The following is a 19,349-nucleotide window of genomic DNA, read 5'->3' on the forward strand; positions in this document are numbered from 1 at the left end:
CTACGTCTGTTAAGGCCCACTCAACTCGTAAGGTGGGTTCTTCCTCAACCCGTAAGGTGGGCGGCTGCCCGGGGTGTCTCGACTTTACAGCTTTGCCAAGCGGCTACTTGGTCTGGGTCGAACACTTTCGCAAAGTTCTACAAGTTCGATACTTTGGCCTCTGAGGACCTAAAGTTTGGTCAATCAGTTCTGCAGGAGCCTCTGCGCTCTCCCTCCCGTTCTGGGAGCTTTGGTACATCCCCATGGTACTAATGTGGACCCCAGCATCCTCTAGGACGTAAGAAAAAATAGGATTTTAATTACCTAAAAAAAAAATACATCCTATGGTTTGTACTGTGCACAGTAGGTAAGGTTATAAGTGTTTTGGATTGTAATAGCATTTATATCCTCACTGTATGGGGGAGAGGTATATTGATGTTCTAAAATAAGATGTTACGTATATGCATGTCACTGGTATTATTCTATTTTGCTGACACTGAACCATTGAGGAAGACTAGATGTGAACTGTTAAAATAAGAATTTACTCACCGGTAATTCTATTTCTCGTAGTCCGTAGTGGATGCTGGGGACTCCGTAAGGACCATGGGGAATAGACGGGCTCCGCAGGAGACTGGACACTCCAAAAGAAAGATTAGGTACTATCTGGTGTGCACTGGCTCCTCCCTCTATGCCCCTCCTCCAGACCTCAGTTAGGGAAACTGTGCCCGGAAGAGCTGATATTACAAGGAAAGGATTTGGAATCCAGGGTAAGACTCATACCAGCCACACCAATCACACCGTATAACTTGTGATAACCATACCCAGTTAACAGTATGAACAACAACTGAGCCTCAATCAACGGATGGCTCATAACAATAACCCTTTAGTAAGCAATAACTATATACACGTATTGCAGAAGAAGTCCGCACTTGGGACGGGCGCCCAGCATCCACTACGGACTACGAGAAATAGAATTACCGGTGAGTAAATTCTTATTTTCTCTGACGTCCTAGTGGATGCTGGGGACTCAGTAAGGACCATGGGGATTATACCAAAGCTCCCAAACGGGCGGGAGACTGCGGATGACTCTGCAGCACCGAATGAGCAAACTCAAGGTCCTCCTCAGCCAGGGTATCAAACTTGTAGAACTTAGCAAATGTGTTTGAACCCGACCAAGTAGCTGCTCGGCAAAGCTGTAAAGCCGAGACCCCTCGGGCAGCCGCCCAAGAAGAGCCCACCTTCCTTGTGGAATGGGCTTTTACTGATTTTTGGATGCGGTAATCCAGCCGCAGAGTGAGCCAGCTGAATCGTGCTACAGATCCAGCGAGCAATAGTCTGCTTCGAAGCAGGTGCGCCAACCTTGTTGGCTGCATACAGAATAAACAGCGAGTCAGACTTTCTAACTCCCGCCGTTCTGGAAACATAAATTTTCAAAGCCCGGACTACGTCCAGCAACTTGGAATCCTCCAAGTCCCTAGTAGCCGCAGGCACCACAATAGGTTGGTTCAAATTAAACGATGATACCACCTTAGGGAGAAATTGGGGACGAGTCCTCAATTCTGCCCTGTCCATATGGAAGATCAGATAGGGGCTTTTACATGACAAAGCCGCCAATTCTGACACACGCCTAGCCGAAGCTAAGGCCAATAGCATGACCACTTTCCATGTGAGATATTTTAGCTCCACGGTTTTAAGTGGCTCAAACCAGTGGGATTTCAGGAAATCCAACACAACGTTAAGATCCCAAGGTGCCACTGGTGGCACAAAAGGAGGCTGAATATGCAGCACTCCCTTTACAAACGTCTGAACCTCAGGCAGTGAAGCCAGTTCTTTTTGAAAGAAATTGGATAGGGCCGAGATCTGAACCTTTATGGACCCTAATTTGAGGCCCATAGTCACACCTGACTGTAGGAAATGCAGAAAACGACCCAACTGGAAGTCCTCTGTAGGGGCCTTCCTGGCCTCACACCAAGCAACATATTTCCGCCATATGCGGTGATAATGCTTTGCTGTCACATCCTTCCTAGCTCTTATCAGCGTAGGAATTACTTCATCAGGTATACCCTTTTCCGCTAGGATCCGGCGTTCAACCGCCATGCCGTCAAACGCAGCCGCGGTAAGTCTTGGAACAGACAGGGCCCCTGCTGCAACAGGTCCTGTCTGAGAGGCAGAGGCCATGGGTCCTCTGTGACCATCTCTTGAAGTTCTGGGTACCAAGTCCTTCTTGGCCAATCCGGAACAATGAGTATCGTTCTCACTCTTCTTTTTCTTACTATTCTCAGTACCTTGTGTATGAGAGGAAGAGGAGGAAACACATATACCGACTGGAACACCCACGGAGTTACCAGTGCGTCCACAGCTATCGCCTGAGGGTCCCTTGACCTGGCGCAATATTTTTTTAGCTTTTTGTTTAGGCGGGACGCCATCATGTCCACCTGTGGCCGTTCCCACCGATTTGCAATCTGCTCGATGACTTCTTGATGAAGTCCCCACTCTCCCGGGTGGAGGTCGTGCCTGCTGAGGAAGTCTGCTTCCCAGTTGTCCACTCCCGGAATGAACACTGCTGACAGTGCTTGTACGTGATTCTCCGCCCAACGAAGAATTCTTGTGGCTTCCGCCATCGCCACCCTGCTTCTTGTGCCGCCCTGTCGGTTTACATGGGCGACTGCCGTGATGTTGTCTGACTGAATCAGCACTGGTTGGTCTCGAAGCAGGGGCTCCGCTTGACTCAGGGCGTTGTATATGGCCCTTAATTCCAGTATGTTTATGTGCAGACGAGTCTCCTGACTTGACCACAGCCCCTGGAAGTTTCTTCCCTGAGTGACTGCCCCCCATCCGCGGAGGCTTGCATCCGTGGTCACCAGGACCCAGTCCTGTATGCCGAACCTGCGGCCCTCGAGAAGATGAGCAGTCTGCAGCCACCACAGAAGAGACACCCTGGCCCTCGGGGACAGGGCGATCAGCCGATGCATCTGAAGATGCGATCCGGACAACAGATCCCACTGAAAGATCCTGGCATGGAACCTGCCGAAAGGAATGGCTTCGTATGACGCTTCCATCTTTCCCAGGACTCGCATGCAGTGATGCACCGACACCTGCTTTGGTTTCAGGAGATCCCTGACCGTGGTCACTAACTCCTGAGCCTTCTCCTCCGGGAGAAATACCTTCTTCTGTTCTGTGTCCAGAATCATGCCCAGGAAGGGCAGACGCGTCGTAGGAATCAGCTGCGACTTTGGAATATTCAGAATCCAGTCGTTCCGTAGCAACACTTCCTGAGAGTGCGCTACGCTGACCAACAACTGCTCTCTGGACCTCACCTTTATAAGGAGATCATCCAAGTACGGGATAACTGTAACTCCTTGCTTCCGGAGAAGTACCATCATCTCCGCCATTACCTTGGTAAAGACTCTCGGTGCCGTGGATAGACCAAACGGCAACATCTGGAATTGGTAATGACAGTCCTGTACCACAAACCTGAGGTACTCCTGGTGAGGCGGATAAATGGGGACATGCAAGTACGCATCCTTGATGTCCAGAGATACCATAAAATCCCCCTCTTCCAGGCTGGCAATGACCGCTCTGAGCGATTCCATTTTAAACTTGAACTTTTTCATGTAAATGTTCAAGGATTTTAAATTTAGAATGGGTCTTACCGAACCGTCCGGTTTCGGTACCACAAACAGTGTGGAATAGTAACCCCTTCCCTGCTGAAGGGGGGGTACCATTATGATCACTTGCTGGAGGTACAGCTTGTGAATAGCCGTCAGGACTATCTCCCTCCCAGTGGGAGAAGCTGGCAAGGCGGATTTTAGGTAACGGTGAGGGGACGTCACTTCGAATTCCAGCTTGTATCCCTGAGATACAATTTGTATAGCCCAAGGATCCACTTGTGAGCGAACCCACAGGTTGCAGAAATTTCGGAGACGCGCCCCCACCGCTCCTGGCTCCGCCTGTGGAGCCCCAGCGTCATGCGGTGGACTTAGTGGAAGCAGGGGAGGACTTTTGTTCCTGAGAACTGGCTGCATGGTGCAGCTTCTTTCCTCTACCCCTGCCTCTGGCAAGAAAGGATGCACCTCTGACTCTCTTGCTTTTTTGAGAACGAAAGGACTGCATTTGGTAATACGGTGCTTTCTTAGGCTGTGAGGAAACCTGTGGCAAGAAAGTCGACTTTCCAGCTGTCACTGTGGATACGAGGTCCGAGAGACCGTCCCCAAACAATTCATCACCCTTATAAGGCAAAACCTCCATGTGTTTTTTAGAGTCGGCATCCCCTGTCCATTGCCGAGTCCATAAGACCCTCCTGGCAGAAATGGACATTGCATTTATTCGAGAGCCCAGCAGGCAAATGTCCCTCTGGGCATCCCGCATATATAAGACGACGTCTTTAATATGGCTAAGTGTTAGCAAAACGGTATCCCTGTCCAGGGTATCCAACCCCTCTGACAGAGTATCTGTCCATGCTGCAACAGCACTGCATATCCAAGCTGAAGCAATAGCCGGTCTCAGTAGAGTACCAGAGTGTGTATACACAGACGTCTAGATACCTTCCTGCTTCCTATCCGCAGGTTCCTTTAGGGCGGCCGTATCCTAAGACGGCAGGGCCACTCTTTTAGATAAGCGCGTCAGAGCCTTGTCAACCCTAGGGGAGGATTCCCAGCGTAATTTATCCGTTGGCGGGAAAGGGTACGCCATTAGTATTCTCTTGGGAATCACCACTTTCTTATCAGGGGAAGACCACGCTTCTTCACATAACTCATTTAATTCATGTGACGGGCGAAAAGTCACTGGCTGCTTTTTCTCCCCAAACATATTTACCCTCTTGTCAGGGACAGGGTCAGCCTCTGAAATGTGCAATACATTTTTCATTGCAATAATCATGTATCGGATGGCCTTAGTCATTTTGGGCTGTAATAGTGCCTCATCCTCGTCGACACTGGAGTCGGACTCCGTGTCGACATCTGTGTCAACCAACTGAGGTAGTGGGCGTTTTTGAGACGCTGACGGCCCCTGAGGCGCCTGGGCAGGCCCGGGTTGAGAGCCCGGCTGTCCCCCGGCAGCAACATAATCAAATCTCTTATGTAATGAGTTTACATTGTCATTTAAGACCTTCCACATATCCATCCAATCAGGTGTCGGCACCGACGGGGGCGACACCACATTTATCTGCACTTGCTCCGCCTCCACGTAACCCTCCTCATCAAACATGTCGACACAGCCGTACCGACACACAGCACACACACAGTGAATGCTCTGACTGAGGACAGGACCCCACAAGGTCTATGGGGAGACAGAGAAAGAGTATGCCAGCACACACCACAGCGCTATATACACAGGGATACACACTACCAGAAGTGAATTTTTCCCAATAGCTGCTGTATCAATACACCTTTTGCCTAAATTTATGTGCCCCCCCTCTCTTTTTACCCTCTTAGTGCCAGGAGACTGCAGGGGAGAGCCTGGGGAGCGTCCTTCCAGCGGAGCTGTGAAGAGAAATGGCGCTGGTGTGCTGAGGAAGAAGGCCCCGCCCCCTCAGCGGCGGGCTTCTGTCCCGCTGTTTCTGACTAAAAAATGGCGGGGGTTTTACACATATACAGTCACAGACTGTATTATGTGTCTTTTTTATGCCAAAGGTATTCTTATTGCTGCCCAGGGCGCCCCCCCCCCCCAGCGCCCTGCACCCTACAGTGACCGGAGTGTGTGGTGTGCAGTGGGAGCAATGGCGCACAGCTGCGGTGCTGTGCGCTACCTTAATGAAGACAGGAGTCTTCAGCCGCCGATTTCATCCCCAACTTCTGATCTTCTGGCTCTGCGAGGGGGACGGCGGCGCGGCTCCGGGAACGGACGACCGAGGACCTCTGCCTGTGTTCGAACCCTCTGGAGCTAATGGTGTCCAGTAGCCTAAGAAGCGCAACCTAGCTGTGAACAGGTATGTTTGCTTCTCTCCCCTCGGTCCCACGTAGCAGTGAGTCTGTTGCCAGCAGATCTCACTGAAAATAAAAAACCTAACAATTACATTCTTTACTAGCAGGCTCAGGAGAGCCCACTAGGTGCATCCAGCTCTGGCCGGGCACAGATTCTAACTGAGGTCTAGAGGAGGGGCATAGAGGGAGGAGCCAGTGCACACCAGATAGTACCAAATCTTTCTTTTGGAGTGCCCAGTCTCCTGATGAGCCCGTCTATTCCCCATGGTCCTTACGGAGTCCCCAGCATCCACTAGGACATCAGAGAAAATAACATTACTATTATATGAGCGGTATCCAGAGTGTACATAGTGTTGTGTAGGATCCTAAAAGTCAAGAGATAACATATGCAAATTTACTGTATTGTGGTAATCTGGTGTAACAAGGGTTTTCCCAAGTAGTTCCATATTTCACATAATCCATCCTACATACTTGGGTGGAGGCACAAACCATATTTGATAGCTATCCATATAGGAGAAGCATAGGGTGGGTTACATAAGCAAAAAAATGCCGTCCATATGACATGGATACAAGAAATAATATCAGTGGCAGAATGACGATACAGATGTAGCAAGCATCAGGTACTCCACACTGTATGCTTTGTTAACAAATAAAGATCGATTTTAGATTGAATTTGAAATAATCTAAAATTGAACAACATCGACAGGGTGTTTCAGGGACAAAATTCCATATTTACTAAAAGTAAATTTTTTTGGTCAATTTTAAAAACCAATGTCGATGTTGGATGATATTTAAAGTCTATAAAGTCATTTTTTTGTCAGTTTCATTCAAAAGCGGCTGCGGAGACATAAAAATTGTCCAACACGACTACCACTTCCTGCAGATTTTCTATTGGACAAAACATATCACATGCAAGAAGCTGCTGTGGCTCCTCTAATTCTGTTTTGTGTACATCTCCGATGGCGGGGCGCCTGCGCAGGACCCATACTGTGCAGGTGTAGAACGGGTCCTGCATACAGTGCCCTCTAAGCTGCAGCCTGTCACCTTTTGGGGGTGGGGAATCCAAGGACGCAGCAGCAATGTGCACTGCGTCCATCTCTGATTGAGGCCCATAATTCAAACAGCGACAGTGAACCACCCTTTTTATTAGAGATGTGCACAGTTCCTCAGGGGTTTCTTGTTTCATTAAAAATGGATAAAAACAACCAAAATCATGAACTTTGGACATGCCACATAGAGCCATTACAGTATGATTAACATCTGGCCTGATTCATCACGGATACTATGGCAACTGCACCTGCACCCGATGGAGCCATCGCAAAGGGACAGCAACTGTGTACACACAGGGCTGTTTCTAGCCAATTTGGCTCCCAGTGCGAGATTTAAAAATGCGCCCCCCCATGACATTAAAAAATGTGCCCCCCCCCCCCCACACACACACACACACACACCTAGATAAAAAAAACATGCACGCGCACCCGGCAAGGGGCGTGGCCTCTTCTAAATGGGAGTGGCCTCATTTAAATGGGCATGGCCTCGTCTGAAACGGCTACCTCACAATCCAGTTTTTGACCCTGCTCCAACAGATCACGACCACCACAGGAAAAAAAAATTCTACCATATTAAGCCCCACACAGTAATGCCCCCTGCACCATATTATGCCACACACCGCAATGCCCTTGATACATTAAATCCCCACAGTATGGCAGGCAAGAGTCCCCATTTCACACATTACGGCAGGTGTCCCCATTTTACACATTGAGAGAGAATACTTACAGAGGCGATTACCGCTCTTCGGCCCGCCTCACCAGTCGCTCCTCGCGCCGGCCTTTCCCTCTTCCTAACTTGGATCCCCCTCTGTACTCCGCCCGGGGGGGGGGGAGTTCTGCGGAGTGACGGGGTTGCGTCGTGACGTAACGACGCAACCGCGTCATTCCGTGAAACTCCGCCCCCCGAGCGGGTTACTCGGGGAGAAATAGGAGGGGAAGTAGGGAGCCACAGTTAGTGCCGCGGCGGGCGCCCAGTGCGATTGCACTGCTCACCTGCCCCAAGAAACGGCCCTGTGTGCACATTCTAAGAGCACACACACATCTTTTGAAAACTGGCAGCTCGAGTAAACCAACAGCCACACAGCATGGCGGCCTGAACAAAGACGCCGGAGCCATGCTGTTTTTCAGTACGGATTCGCATGCACAGCCAGCGACACACCCCAAACACAGCCACGACAGGCCTGCATTTTTGCCACCACTCCTCCATCAATGCCCACAAATGATGCCTGTCTGTCAATCACTCAGCTTGAAGTTAAGCTCTGAGAGCAGCATCACTATTAGACTTTGGCATATGTGCACTGTGAAGCCGATAATTGCTCAACTGCAAAAACATCTCTACTTTTATAGGCATCATAATTACCTTTCAGCCAACTGAACATGTTTTAAATGTTAAACAGACTGTTTCTGATCAGTCTTTTATTTTTTGTGATTTTTGGTCGATTTTGAGTGATTTTTCAAACCGTTAGTAAATGAGAGATTTGTATAGGCGTCAATGGGAAAGTCGGTTGGTGTGTTTGATTGTCTGTTGTAGTCTAAACTTTAGTAAATCTACAATTTGCTAAATTACTGGAAATCAAAATCAACCTTTAGTAAATATACCCCCAGGTGTTATATTGAGATGGAAATAGTGTTTAAACACTTGGGAAAATACAGTAAAAAAATGTAGATACATAAAATCTGCAGCATGTCTCATCCTAATGATATCTAGCTTCAGCATTATACAGCCTGGGTTGTTTTTAACAAATGTAGGGGAACAACAAATGTTCGCTCCCCCTGCTAAACTGGAAACTAGCTCTAGGATTGACAGGCTGGGTGGTCAAGCCTGCTAAAGGCACAGGCAAGTATAAACATTAATATTGGTCCCAGTTCTTCCCTTTTCACCATATAATGTGCTTTATGTAATCAAATAACTACTCTTAATATGAAATATGGTCGACAGACTCCACTGACATATTTTAAAAATATATTTCCTTCTTTTTCTTTGCTTTTCGTTCTCCTCTTTCTTCATTTTTACCAGTAGTCTCAAAATAAAACGTATTCCCTAATCCAACTTCGGTGGATGACAGTGTGATACCTTTTCTGTGTGCTCAGTGCTTTAAACCCTGTAACCACATCCTTATCTTAGGGTTTAGTATGAAATACTTCAATCAAAATCCCAATGATCAAAATCCTGACAACAATTGACCGACAGTCAAAATACTGACAAGGTCAAAATACTGACATTTAAACTGTCGATGGGTTAAAAAGTCGACACAAGTTTTCCGGTGGATATTTGTGTGTGTCAACATAGGTCGACATGGACACCATATAAGTATACCGCATCCCCTCACATGGCTCACTGCGCTCGCCATGCTTCGGACACGGTGACAAGTTGGTTTCAATGAAAAAATCATAAAAAACTCATGATGACTTTTTGACCTTGTCAGTATTTTGACCATGTCGGTATTTTGACCATGCATGGATTTTGACCTTGTCAGGATTTTGACTGTCGGTCAATGGTTGTCGGGATTTTGATTGTAGGTAAATTGACAGCATCCCCTTTTCTTACACTTCTTTAATTGTTTGCTTCATGTATTAATCTATTGAAATATAATATGAAACAAAGCTAAGTAAAATACTGACAAAATGCCCTTGGCTGGCAAGAACATTTAAACATTTTGGTCATGTATCATTATTTTTCTTCTTTTCAGACAAATATATCTCTGAGTGCTCAGATTTCATGATTTACAGTGAAAATGTCAAGGTGCCCCAGCCCACTTGCAAGTCTTTAAGTATGAGAGAAGAAAATATTTACCAAGATTTCACTCCCATCGACGGCTGTATCTGTAAACCGGGGTTGTACATGACAGAGCTTGGTGAATGTACCATTAAAAGCAAATGTCCGTGTTACCACTTTGGGAAATATTATGACCCGGGAGAAGAAATGCACAGAAATGGCATAAAGTGGTATGTGTTTCATTGCTTGAATTGTTGTTTAAATAGCATGAGAAGATTACAGTTCCTAAATAAGTGACGTTCCTCAAAGGATCCCTCTCCGTTATAGTAGCCCATAGTCTACTATAGGCTAATGCTATCTTCAGTACTATGGGCCTTATTCAGTATTGACCGCATCAGTAATGTAATCACATTTCTCTATCGTCCTAGTGGATGCTGGGGTTCCTGAAAGGACCATGGGGAATAGCGGCTCCGCAGGAGACAGGGCACAAAAAGTAAAGCTTTAGGATCAGGTGGTGTGCACTGGCTCCTCCCCCTATGACCCTCCTCCAAGCCTCAGTTAGATTTTTGTGCCCGGCCGAGAAGGGTGCAATCTAGGTGGCTCTCCTAAAGAGCTGCTTAGAAAAGTTTAGCTTAGGTTTTTTATTTTACAGTGAGTCCTGCTGGCAACAGGATCACTGCAACGAGGGACTTAGGGGAGAAGAAGTGAACTCACCTGCGTGCAGGATGGATTGGCTTCTTGGCTACTGGACATTAGCTCCAGAGGGACGATCACAGGTACAGCCTGGATGGTCACCGGAGCCTCGCCGCCGGCCCCCTTGCAGATGCTGAAACGAGAAGAGGTCCAGAATCGGCGGCAGAAGACTCCTCAGTCTTCTTAAGGTAGCGCACAGCACTGCAGCTGTGCGCCATTTTCCTCTCAGCACACTTCACACGGCAGTCACTGAGGGTGCAGGGCGCTGGGAGGGGGGCGCCCTGGGAGGCAAATGAAAACCTTTTTTGGCTAAAAATACCTCACATATAGCCTCCGGGGGCTATATGGAGATATTTAACCCCTGCCAGAATCCGTTAAGAGCGGGTGACGAGGCCGCCGAAAAAGGGGCGGGGCCTATCTCCTCAGCACACAGCGCCATTTTCCCTCACAGAAAGGCTGGAGGGAAGGCTCCCAGGCTCTCCCCTGCACTGCACTACAGAAACAGGGTTAAAACAGAGAGGGGGGGCACTAATTTGGCATTAGAAATATATAAAAAAGATGCTATAAGGGAAAACACTTATATAAGGTTGTCCCTATATAATTATAGCGTTTTTGGTGTGTGCTGGCAAACTCTCCCTCTGTCTCTCCAAAGGGCTAGTAGGTCCTGTCCTCTATCAGAGCATTCCCTGTGTGTGTGCTGTGTGTCGGTACGTGTGTGTCGACATGTATGAGGACGATGTTGGTGAGGAGGCGGAGCAATTGCCTGTAATGGTGATGTCACTCTCTAGGGAGTCGACACCGGAATGGATGGCTTATTTAGGGAATTACGTGATAATGTCAACACGCGCCAAGGTCGGTTGACGACATGAGACGGCCGACAAACAATTAGTACCGGTCCAGACGTCTCAAAAACACCGTCAGGGGTTTTAAAACGCCCGTTTACTTTAGTTGGTCGACACAGACACAGACAGGGACACTGAATCCAGTGTCGACGGTGAATAAACAAACGTATTCCTTATTAGGGCCACACGTTAAGGGCAATGAAGGAGGTGTTACATATTTCTGATACTACAAGTACCACAAAAGAGGGTATTATGTGGGATGTGAAAAAACTACCGTAGTTTTTCCTGAATCAGATAAATTAAATGAAGTGTGTGATGATGCGTGGGTTCCCCCCGATAGAAAATATGGGCGGTATACCCTTTCCCGCCAGAAGTTAGGGCGCGTTGGGAAACACCCCTTAGGGTGGATAAGGCGCTCACACGCTTATCAGAACAGGTGGCGGTACCGTCTATAGATAGGGCCGTCCTCAAGGAGCCAGCTGACAGGAGGCTGGAAAAATATCATAAAAAGTATATACACACATACTGGTGGTATACTGCGACCAGCGATCGCCTCAGCCTGGATGTGCAGAGCTGGGGTGGCTTGGTCGGATTCCCTGACTAAAAATATTGATACCCTTGACAGGGACAGTATAGAGCATTTAAAGGATGTATTTCTATATATGCGAGATGCACAGAGGGATATTTGCACTCTGGCATCAAGAGTAAGTGCGATGTCCATATCTGCCAGAAGATGTTTATGGACACGACAGTGGTCAGGTGATGCAGATTCCAAACGGCACAAAGGTGTATTGCCGTATAAAGGAAGAGGAGTTATTTGGGGTCGGTCCATCGGACCTGGTGGCCACGGCAACTGCTGGAAAATCCACCGTTTTTACCCTAAGTCACATCTCTGCAGAAAAAGACACCGTCTTTTCAGCTTCAGTCCTTTCGTCCCTATAAGAGTCATATCTGCCCAGGGATAGAGGAAAGGGAAGAAGACTGCAGCAGGCAGCCCATTCCCAGGAACAGAAGCGTTCCACCGCTTCTGACAAGCTCTTAGCATGACGCTGAGACCGTACAGGACCCCTGGATCCTACAAGTAGTATCCCAGGGGTACAGTTTGGAATGTCGAGACGTTTCCCCTGCGCAGGCTCCTGAAGTCTGCTTTACCAAGGTCTCCCTCCGACAAGGAGGCAGTATGGGAAAAAAATTCACGAGCTCTATTCCCAGCAGGTGATAATTAAATTACCCCTCCTACAACAAGAAAAGGGGGTATTATTCCACACTATATTGTGGTACTGAAGCCAGAAGGCTAGGTGAGACCTATTCTAAATCTAAAAAAATTTGAACACTTACAAAGGTTCAAATCAAGATGGAGTCACTCAGAGCAGTGATAACGAACCGGGAAGAAGGGGACTATCTGGTGTCCCGAGACATCAGGGATGCTTACCTCCATGTCCCAAATTTGCCCTTATCACTAAGGGTACCTCAGGTTCGTGGTACAGAACTGTCACTATCAGTTTCAGACGCTGCCGTTTGGATTGTCTACGGCACCCCGGGTCTTTACCAAGGTAATGGCCGAAATGATGGTTCTTCTTCGAAGAAAAGGCGTCTTAATTATCCCTTACTTGGACGATCTCCTGATAAGGGCAAAGTCCAGGGAACAGTTGGAGGTCGGAGTAGCACTATCTCGGATACTGTTACAACAGCAGGGGTGGATTCTAAATATTCCAAAATCGCAGCTGATCCCGACAACAAGTCTCCTGTGCTTAGGGATGATTCTGGACACAGTCCAGAAAAAGGTGTTTCTCCCGGAAGAGAAAGCCAGGGAGTTATCCGAGCTAGTCAGGAACCTCCTAAAATCAGTGCATCATTGCACAAGGGCCATGGTAAAAAAAATGGTGACTTCCTTCGAAGCAATTCCAGTCGGCAGATTTCATGCAAGAACTTTTCAGTGGGATCTGCTGGACAAATGGTCCGGATCGCATCTTCAGATGCATCAGCGGATAACCCTATATCCAAGAACAAGGGTGTCTCTCCTGTGGTGGTTACAGAGTGCTCATCTTCTAGAGGGCCGCAGATTCGGCATTCAGTTTTGGATGTTGGTGACCACGGAGGCCAGCCCGAGAGGCTGGGGAGCAGTCACACAAGGAAAAAATTTCCAGGGAGTGTGATCAAGTCTTGAGATTTTTCTCCACATAAATATAGCTAAGGGTAAATTTAAAATGCTCTAAGCGTAGCAAGACCTCTGCTTCAAGGTCAGCCGGTATTGATCCAGTGGGATAAAACATCACGGCAGTCGCCCACGTAAATAGACAGGGCGGCACAAGAAGCAGGAGGGCAGTGGCAAAAACTGCAAGGACTTTTCGCTGGGCGGAAAATCATGTGATAGCACTGTCAGCAGTGTTTCATTCCGGGAATGGAAACTGGGAAGCAGACTTCCTCAGTAGGCACGACCTCCACCCGGCAGAGTGGGAACTTCATGGGGAAGTTTTCCACATAATTGTAAACCGTTGGGAATTACCAAAGGTGGACATGATGGCGTCCCGTCTGAACAAAAAACGGGACAGGTATTGCGCCAGGTTAAGAGACCCTCAGGCAATAGCTGTGGACGTTCTGGTAACACCGTGGGTGTACCAGTCGGTGTATATGTTCCATCCTCTGCTTTTCATACCTAAGGTACTGAGAATTATAAGACGTAGAGGAGTAAGAACTATACTCATGGCTCCGGATTGGCCAAGAAGGACTTGGTACCCGGAACTTCAAGAGATGCTCACAGAGGACTTATGGCCTCTGCCGCTAAGAAGGGACTTGTTTCAGCAAGTACCATGTCTGTTCCAAGACTTACCGCAGCTGCGTTTGACGGCATGGCGGTGGAACGCCGGATCCTAAGGGAAAAGGCATTCAGGAAGAGGTCATTCCTACCCTGGTCAAAGCCAGAAAGGAGGTGACCGCACAACATTATCACCACATGTGGCGAAAATATGTTGCGTGGTGTGAGGCCAGGAAGGCCCCACGAAGAAATTTCAACTCGGTCGATTCCTGCATTTCTTGCAAACAGGAGTGTCTATGGGCCTCAAATTGGGGTCCATTAAGGTTCAAATTTCGGCCCTGTCGATTTTTCTTCCAGAAAGAATTGGCTTCAGTTCCTGAAGTCCAGAAGTTTGTCAAGGGAATATTGCATATACAACCCCCTTTTGTGCCTCCAGTGGCACTGTGGGATCTCAACGTAGTTCTGGGATTCCTCAAAACACATTGGTTTAAAACCAGTCAAATCTGTGGATTTGAAGCATCTCACATGAAAAGTGAACATGCTCTTGGACCTGGCCTGGACCAGGCGAGTGTCAAATTGGTGTTTTTTTTCTCAAAAAAGCCCATATCTGTTTGTCCATTCGGACAGGGCAGAGCTGCGGACTCGTCCCCAGTTCTCTCCCTAAGGTGGTGTCAGTGTTTCACCTGAACCAGCTTATTGTGGTGTCTTGCGCCTACTAGGGACTTGGAGGACTCCAAGTTGCTAGATGTGGTCAGGGCCCTGAAAATATAGGTTCCAGGACGGCTGGAGTCAGGAAAACTGACTTGCTGTTATCCTGTATGCACCCAACAAACTGGGTGCTCTTGCTTTTAAGCAGACTTTTGCTAGTTGGATGTGTAATACAATTCAGCTTGCACATTCTGTGGCAGGCCTGCCACAGCCAAAATATGTAAATGCCCATTCCACAAGGAAGGTGGGCTCATCTTGGGCGGCTGCCCGAGGGGTCTCGGCTTTACAACTTTGCCGAGCGGCTATTTAGTCAGGGGCAAACACGTTTGTAAAATCCTACAAATTTGATACCCTGGCTAAGGAGGACCTGGAGTTCTCTCATTCGGTGCTGCAGAGTCATCCGCACTCTCCCGCCCGTTTGGGATCTTTGGTATAATCCCCATGGTCCTTTCAGGAACCCCAGCATCCACTAGGACGATAGAGAAAATAAGAATTTACTTACCGATAATTCTATTTCTCGGAGTCCGTAGTGGATGCTGGGCGCCCATCCCAAGTGCGGATTATCTGCATTACTTGTACATAGTTACAAAAATCGGGTTATTATTGTTGTGAGCCATCTTTTCAGAGGCTCCGCTGTTATCATACTGTTAACTGGGTTCAGATCACAGGTTGTACAGTGTGATTGGTGTGGCTGGTATGAGTCTTACCCGGGATTCATAAATCCTTCCTTATTGTGTACGCTCGTCCGGGCACAGTACCTAACTGAGGCTTGGAGGAGGGTCATAGGGGGAGGAGCCAGTGTACACCACCTGATCTTAAAGCTTTACTTTTTGTGCCCTGTCTCCTGCGGAGCCGCTATTCCCCATGGTCCTTTCAGGAACCCCAGCATCCACTACGGACTCCGAGAAATAGAATTATCGGTAAGTAAATTCTTATTATTGATCATTTTATGTCCAATGCACAGGAGTCGTATTGCACGTGTGCATGCAGTGAGATGCGATCGCATAACACTAATGCAAACTCCTCTGCCTGATTGATTGATGGGGGGGTGCAGTGAAAGCAGGGGTGGATCTGTCATTTTCGGGGAGGCCGCTGCGACGGAAAACATGACCAACTGACTGTGCAGGCAGGGGGCATCCCTAGCTCAGAGATGCGATCGGAAATCAATTGTGATCCCATCGTTGGCGGGCATTTGCATACTGGGTGGCCTTACCATGCGCTGGGCGGCCCCCAGCATGTGATTGCAAGCAGTTACAGTTTTGCTAATTTAGCAAACTTGCAGCTGATGCTGAATAAGGTCCTATATTGGTAAATCTGACAGTGTAACCGCACCCATAGAAACCTATGGGTCTGTTTTGTGGTAAGAAATAAAGAGACAGCGGCAGATATTGGAAATATCTAATGCCGTCCCTCCATGTTAAATCCTGAGGATACATAATATTTTAAGGTATTCCCTGAAAGTAGATGTTTTCAGGGTATATCTCAAACAATTTTTAGAAACCCTTACTTATACCATCTTTGGGGCTCCATTGTAAGTTAAGGTACGCTTTCTTCCTGCCTGACCTTCACACCCTCTGAATACTCTGCTGGTTTATTCCGGTTGGGTATTTTTCTCCGAAACATTTACATATATTTGACTATACTACACATTGTTTGCTTCATTGGCTTTTCTCCACACATTCCTTGGAGTTTGAAAATACTTTCGAAGCATCCACAAAGGAAGAAATAAAAAGAGGACTATCTCCAACATCACACAAGGAATGCATTATTGTTTATATTGTATTACTTATTTGATTGTTTGATTCTTTGTAATTAGCGCCATACAGTGCCGTTTCTTGCGGCGGGTGAGCCGTGTGATCGCACGGGGCACCCGCCGCGGCACTTTGTATCTCCTTTCCACTCCTCCTCCTCCCTCTTTCCTACTCCTCCGCTCTGGAAGCAGAGTTTTGCAGAATGACACGGTTGCGTCATGACCTCATGACACAACTGCATAATTCCGCAAAACTTCATTCCCCCGAGCAGAGTACTAGGGAGTGGGAGATTAGGTGCTAGAGCCCACCACCGAATATACTTTATACACCCCCATGGCAATGAGCATTACCTTTGGCAACGAGCATTACCCTTGTTAACGAACAATCCATAAAAAAGTACACAAAAAATCCATAAAATGAAGTTGATGGCCTGGTTCCAGGTGGTTCCACAACACTTAGACACAAAATCTCATAATCCGGAATAAAGACAGTAAATAATAGTGTGGAACTCACCTTTCTTCTATGCCTGTTAATAAATTACTTCTTTACTTCTTATATGATATATGACAGATACAGTAGTTACACATATAAGATCAGGACAGTAGCTAGTTAGTTCCTGAGTGAAATATCTGAAACTAATTTGTTACTACTATCACTGTATATAATATTCCTTCAATTAAAATAACTTAATGCTAACTTACTTTTGATTTATACCCTCGGGGAGAATTCCTGGAGGGGAAATTACTGTATTCAGTCTTAAAAAAAATCTGCATTTGTTGTTTACTGACATACAGTACTGGGGGGAATATAATAGGGTGTGAGAATCAGAAAGTGAGCGATTTTGTGAGAGTCCTACTGTGGTTTTTTGTTTTTTTTAAGAAGCACTCATTTACATGACAAAACCATGTTGACTTTGCCATGTAAATGATTGCCACTTTAAAAAAAGGAGCACTTTCAAAAAATCTCTCACTTTCATATTCTCACACCCTATTACATTCCCCACACTGTATCAGTTTGATGTTATTATCCTTTGCTGACAAGTGGATTAGGACTGATCTGACCAAGGGCCTGATTCAGAGATATGGGCAAATGCTGTCGCAACTGTGATTTAGTACACAGCAGCTATGCGAAAATATGCAAATGTCTCAGCTGACGGGATTTGTATTAAGATACCCACCGAAGGCCCCTGTGAGCTGCAGACATCGGATGCACATCAGATAGCCGCAGAAAGTAAGATGCCGGAGCCATTGTGACTGCATATGGGGGAGCTATAATACCCCCCAAAATGTTCACGGCACGCCTGCATTTGAGTCACCACTTTCCAGCTACCTCCCCCAAATAGTCCCTGCCTGTCCACTGCGACCACTGCCACACGACAATCAAGGCACATGTGCAGTTTGACTAATACATATGTGTAGTGGCAAAATGTCGCTCCATAGAGTACAACCTCAACATTGCATCCATTACTGAATCAGGACCTAAATCAGGGTAGTTGGGATATTTCTGTTACAGTGCCATTCATTTTCCTCTTCAGTAGGCTGATTCTATCCACTAATAGAGTATTACATTTTTTTAAAAAGTAACTCACAATGTTGTTGTTTTTTGGGGGGGTGTTTCTATTTTTTTTTAGTATTTGCAAAGACGGAGTTCTACATTGTGATTACAGAGACTTGCAACTAACAAGTAAGACTAAGCTTTTTTTTTTTTTTTTACTAAAGTACCGATAAGCTTTTACAGTATTTGGATTACAGGAACATATGCTTAATATGAGACTATAGTACATTAGATGTAAAATTTGCTGCTAGTTTTCACCACTCTCCTCTCATTATTAGATTATTTTGAAGCATTTTTCACACATTTTGGACTGGACAAAACATGTTGTGATGCGGCGCAGATGGAATTTTTACAGACCGGGAATATACGTATAGCTTGTTTCTACATCTACAAATGCATCTTCATCTAGCTTTCGTGAATAAGACGCATCCTCAACGCTATGTGAATAAGACACACAAGCAGACTATGCTGATTAAAATGATATGTGGTATGCCTATATTCTGTGTGGGACTGTGGCTGTATCTGTATACAGAATGCTACATTACAGTGTTTTCCTGGAAAACATCTGCAGCACACAAATCCTGGGCAACTTTACTTTTACTGTACACTAAAATTCAGAGCTGAACCTGGTGGTTCCTCATCACAATTATAAAACAACAACTGACACTGTAACGTAGCATTTCATGTACAGATACAGCCGCAGTTGCACACACAGAATGTATACATGCCAATTGCAGTTTTAAGCAGCATAGGGCCTAATTCACACCTGATTGCTATGCTGCAAATTACACTGTCCTGCGATCAGATAGTCGATGCCAGGGGGGGGTGTGTGAAAATTTGCCCCGTGCAAGTGTACGAATGCATGTGTACGCTGTGCAAATATTCCCCTCCGTCATCGGACAGCTGCAAAACTGTTCACATCACACTCACCATTGAATGTTTTTCCCATTCTGTGCAGTGTGTGCAGTCTGTGCGTAGCTCAATACTTACTCCTCCAGTGCGAAGGAATAAAGCTGATTGTGGCCAGAGATGATGTCACACAAACTCCCTTAAAATGCTTGAGTACGCCTGCGTTTTTCCAAACACTCCCAGAAAACGGCTAGTTACCACCCACAAATGTCCTCTTCCTGTCAATCGCTGCTGTCCATCTCGCATGTGCATTGCAGTGCATACACATGCGCAGTAGTTTGATTTTCACCCCATGTGCAAAAACGCACAGCAGCGATCAGGTCTGAATTGGGCCCATAGTTTGCTTGTTTGTATTATTCGCACAACAATGCGAATTAGATGCATTTTTCGGGAAAAATACATATAAAAACTCGCTCGGGGCTGGGCGCGACTTGAAGGGCAGTTTAATGTGACTGTAGGAACAACGATGGAG

General features: G+C 46.8%; 1 protein-coding gene across 1 annotated transcript in view; it reads left to right on the forward strand.

The window, feature by feature from the left end:
* The window catches only part of LOC134969044 (mucin-2-like), a 695,488-nt gene that overhangs the window by 161,636 nt on the left and 514,503 nt on the right, over nucleotides 1-19,349 (forward strand). Inside the window, exons 16-17 of the mRNA XM_063944753.1 lie at nucleotides 9,640-9,895; nucleotides 18,045-18,097. Coding sequence (XP_063800823.1) covers nucleotides 9,640-9,895; nucleotides 18,045-18,097 — 309 coding nt within the window. The remainder of the gene's footprint in view (nucleotides 1-9,639; nucleotides 9,896-18,044; nucleotides 18,098-19,349) is intronic.

Source organism: Pseudophryne corroboree, chromosome 11 (assembly GCF_028390025.1).
Source record: "Pseudophryne corroboree isolate aPseCor3 chromosome 11, aPseCor3.hap2, whole genome shotgun sequence".
Classification (NCBI taxonomy): domain Eukaryota; kingdom Metazoa; phylum Chordata; class Amphibia; order Anura; family Myobatrachidae; genus Pseudophryne; species Pseudophryne corroboree.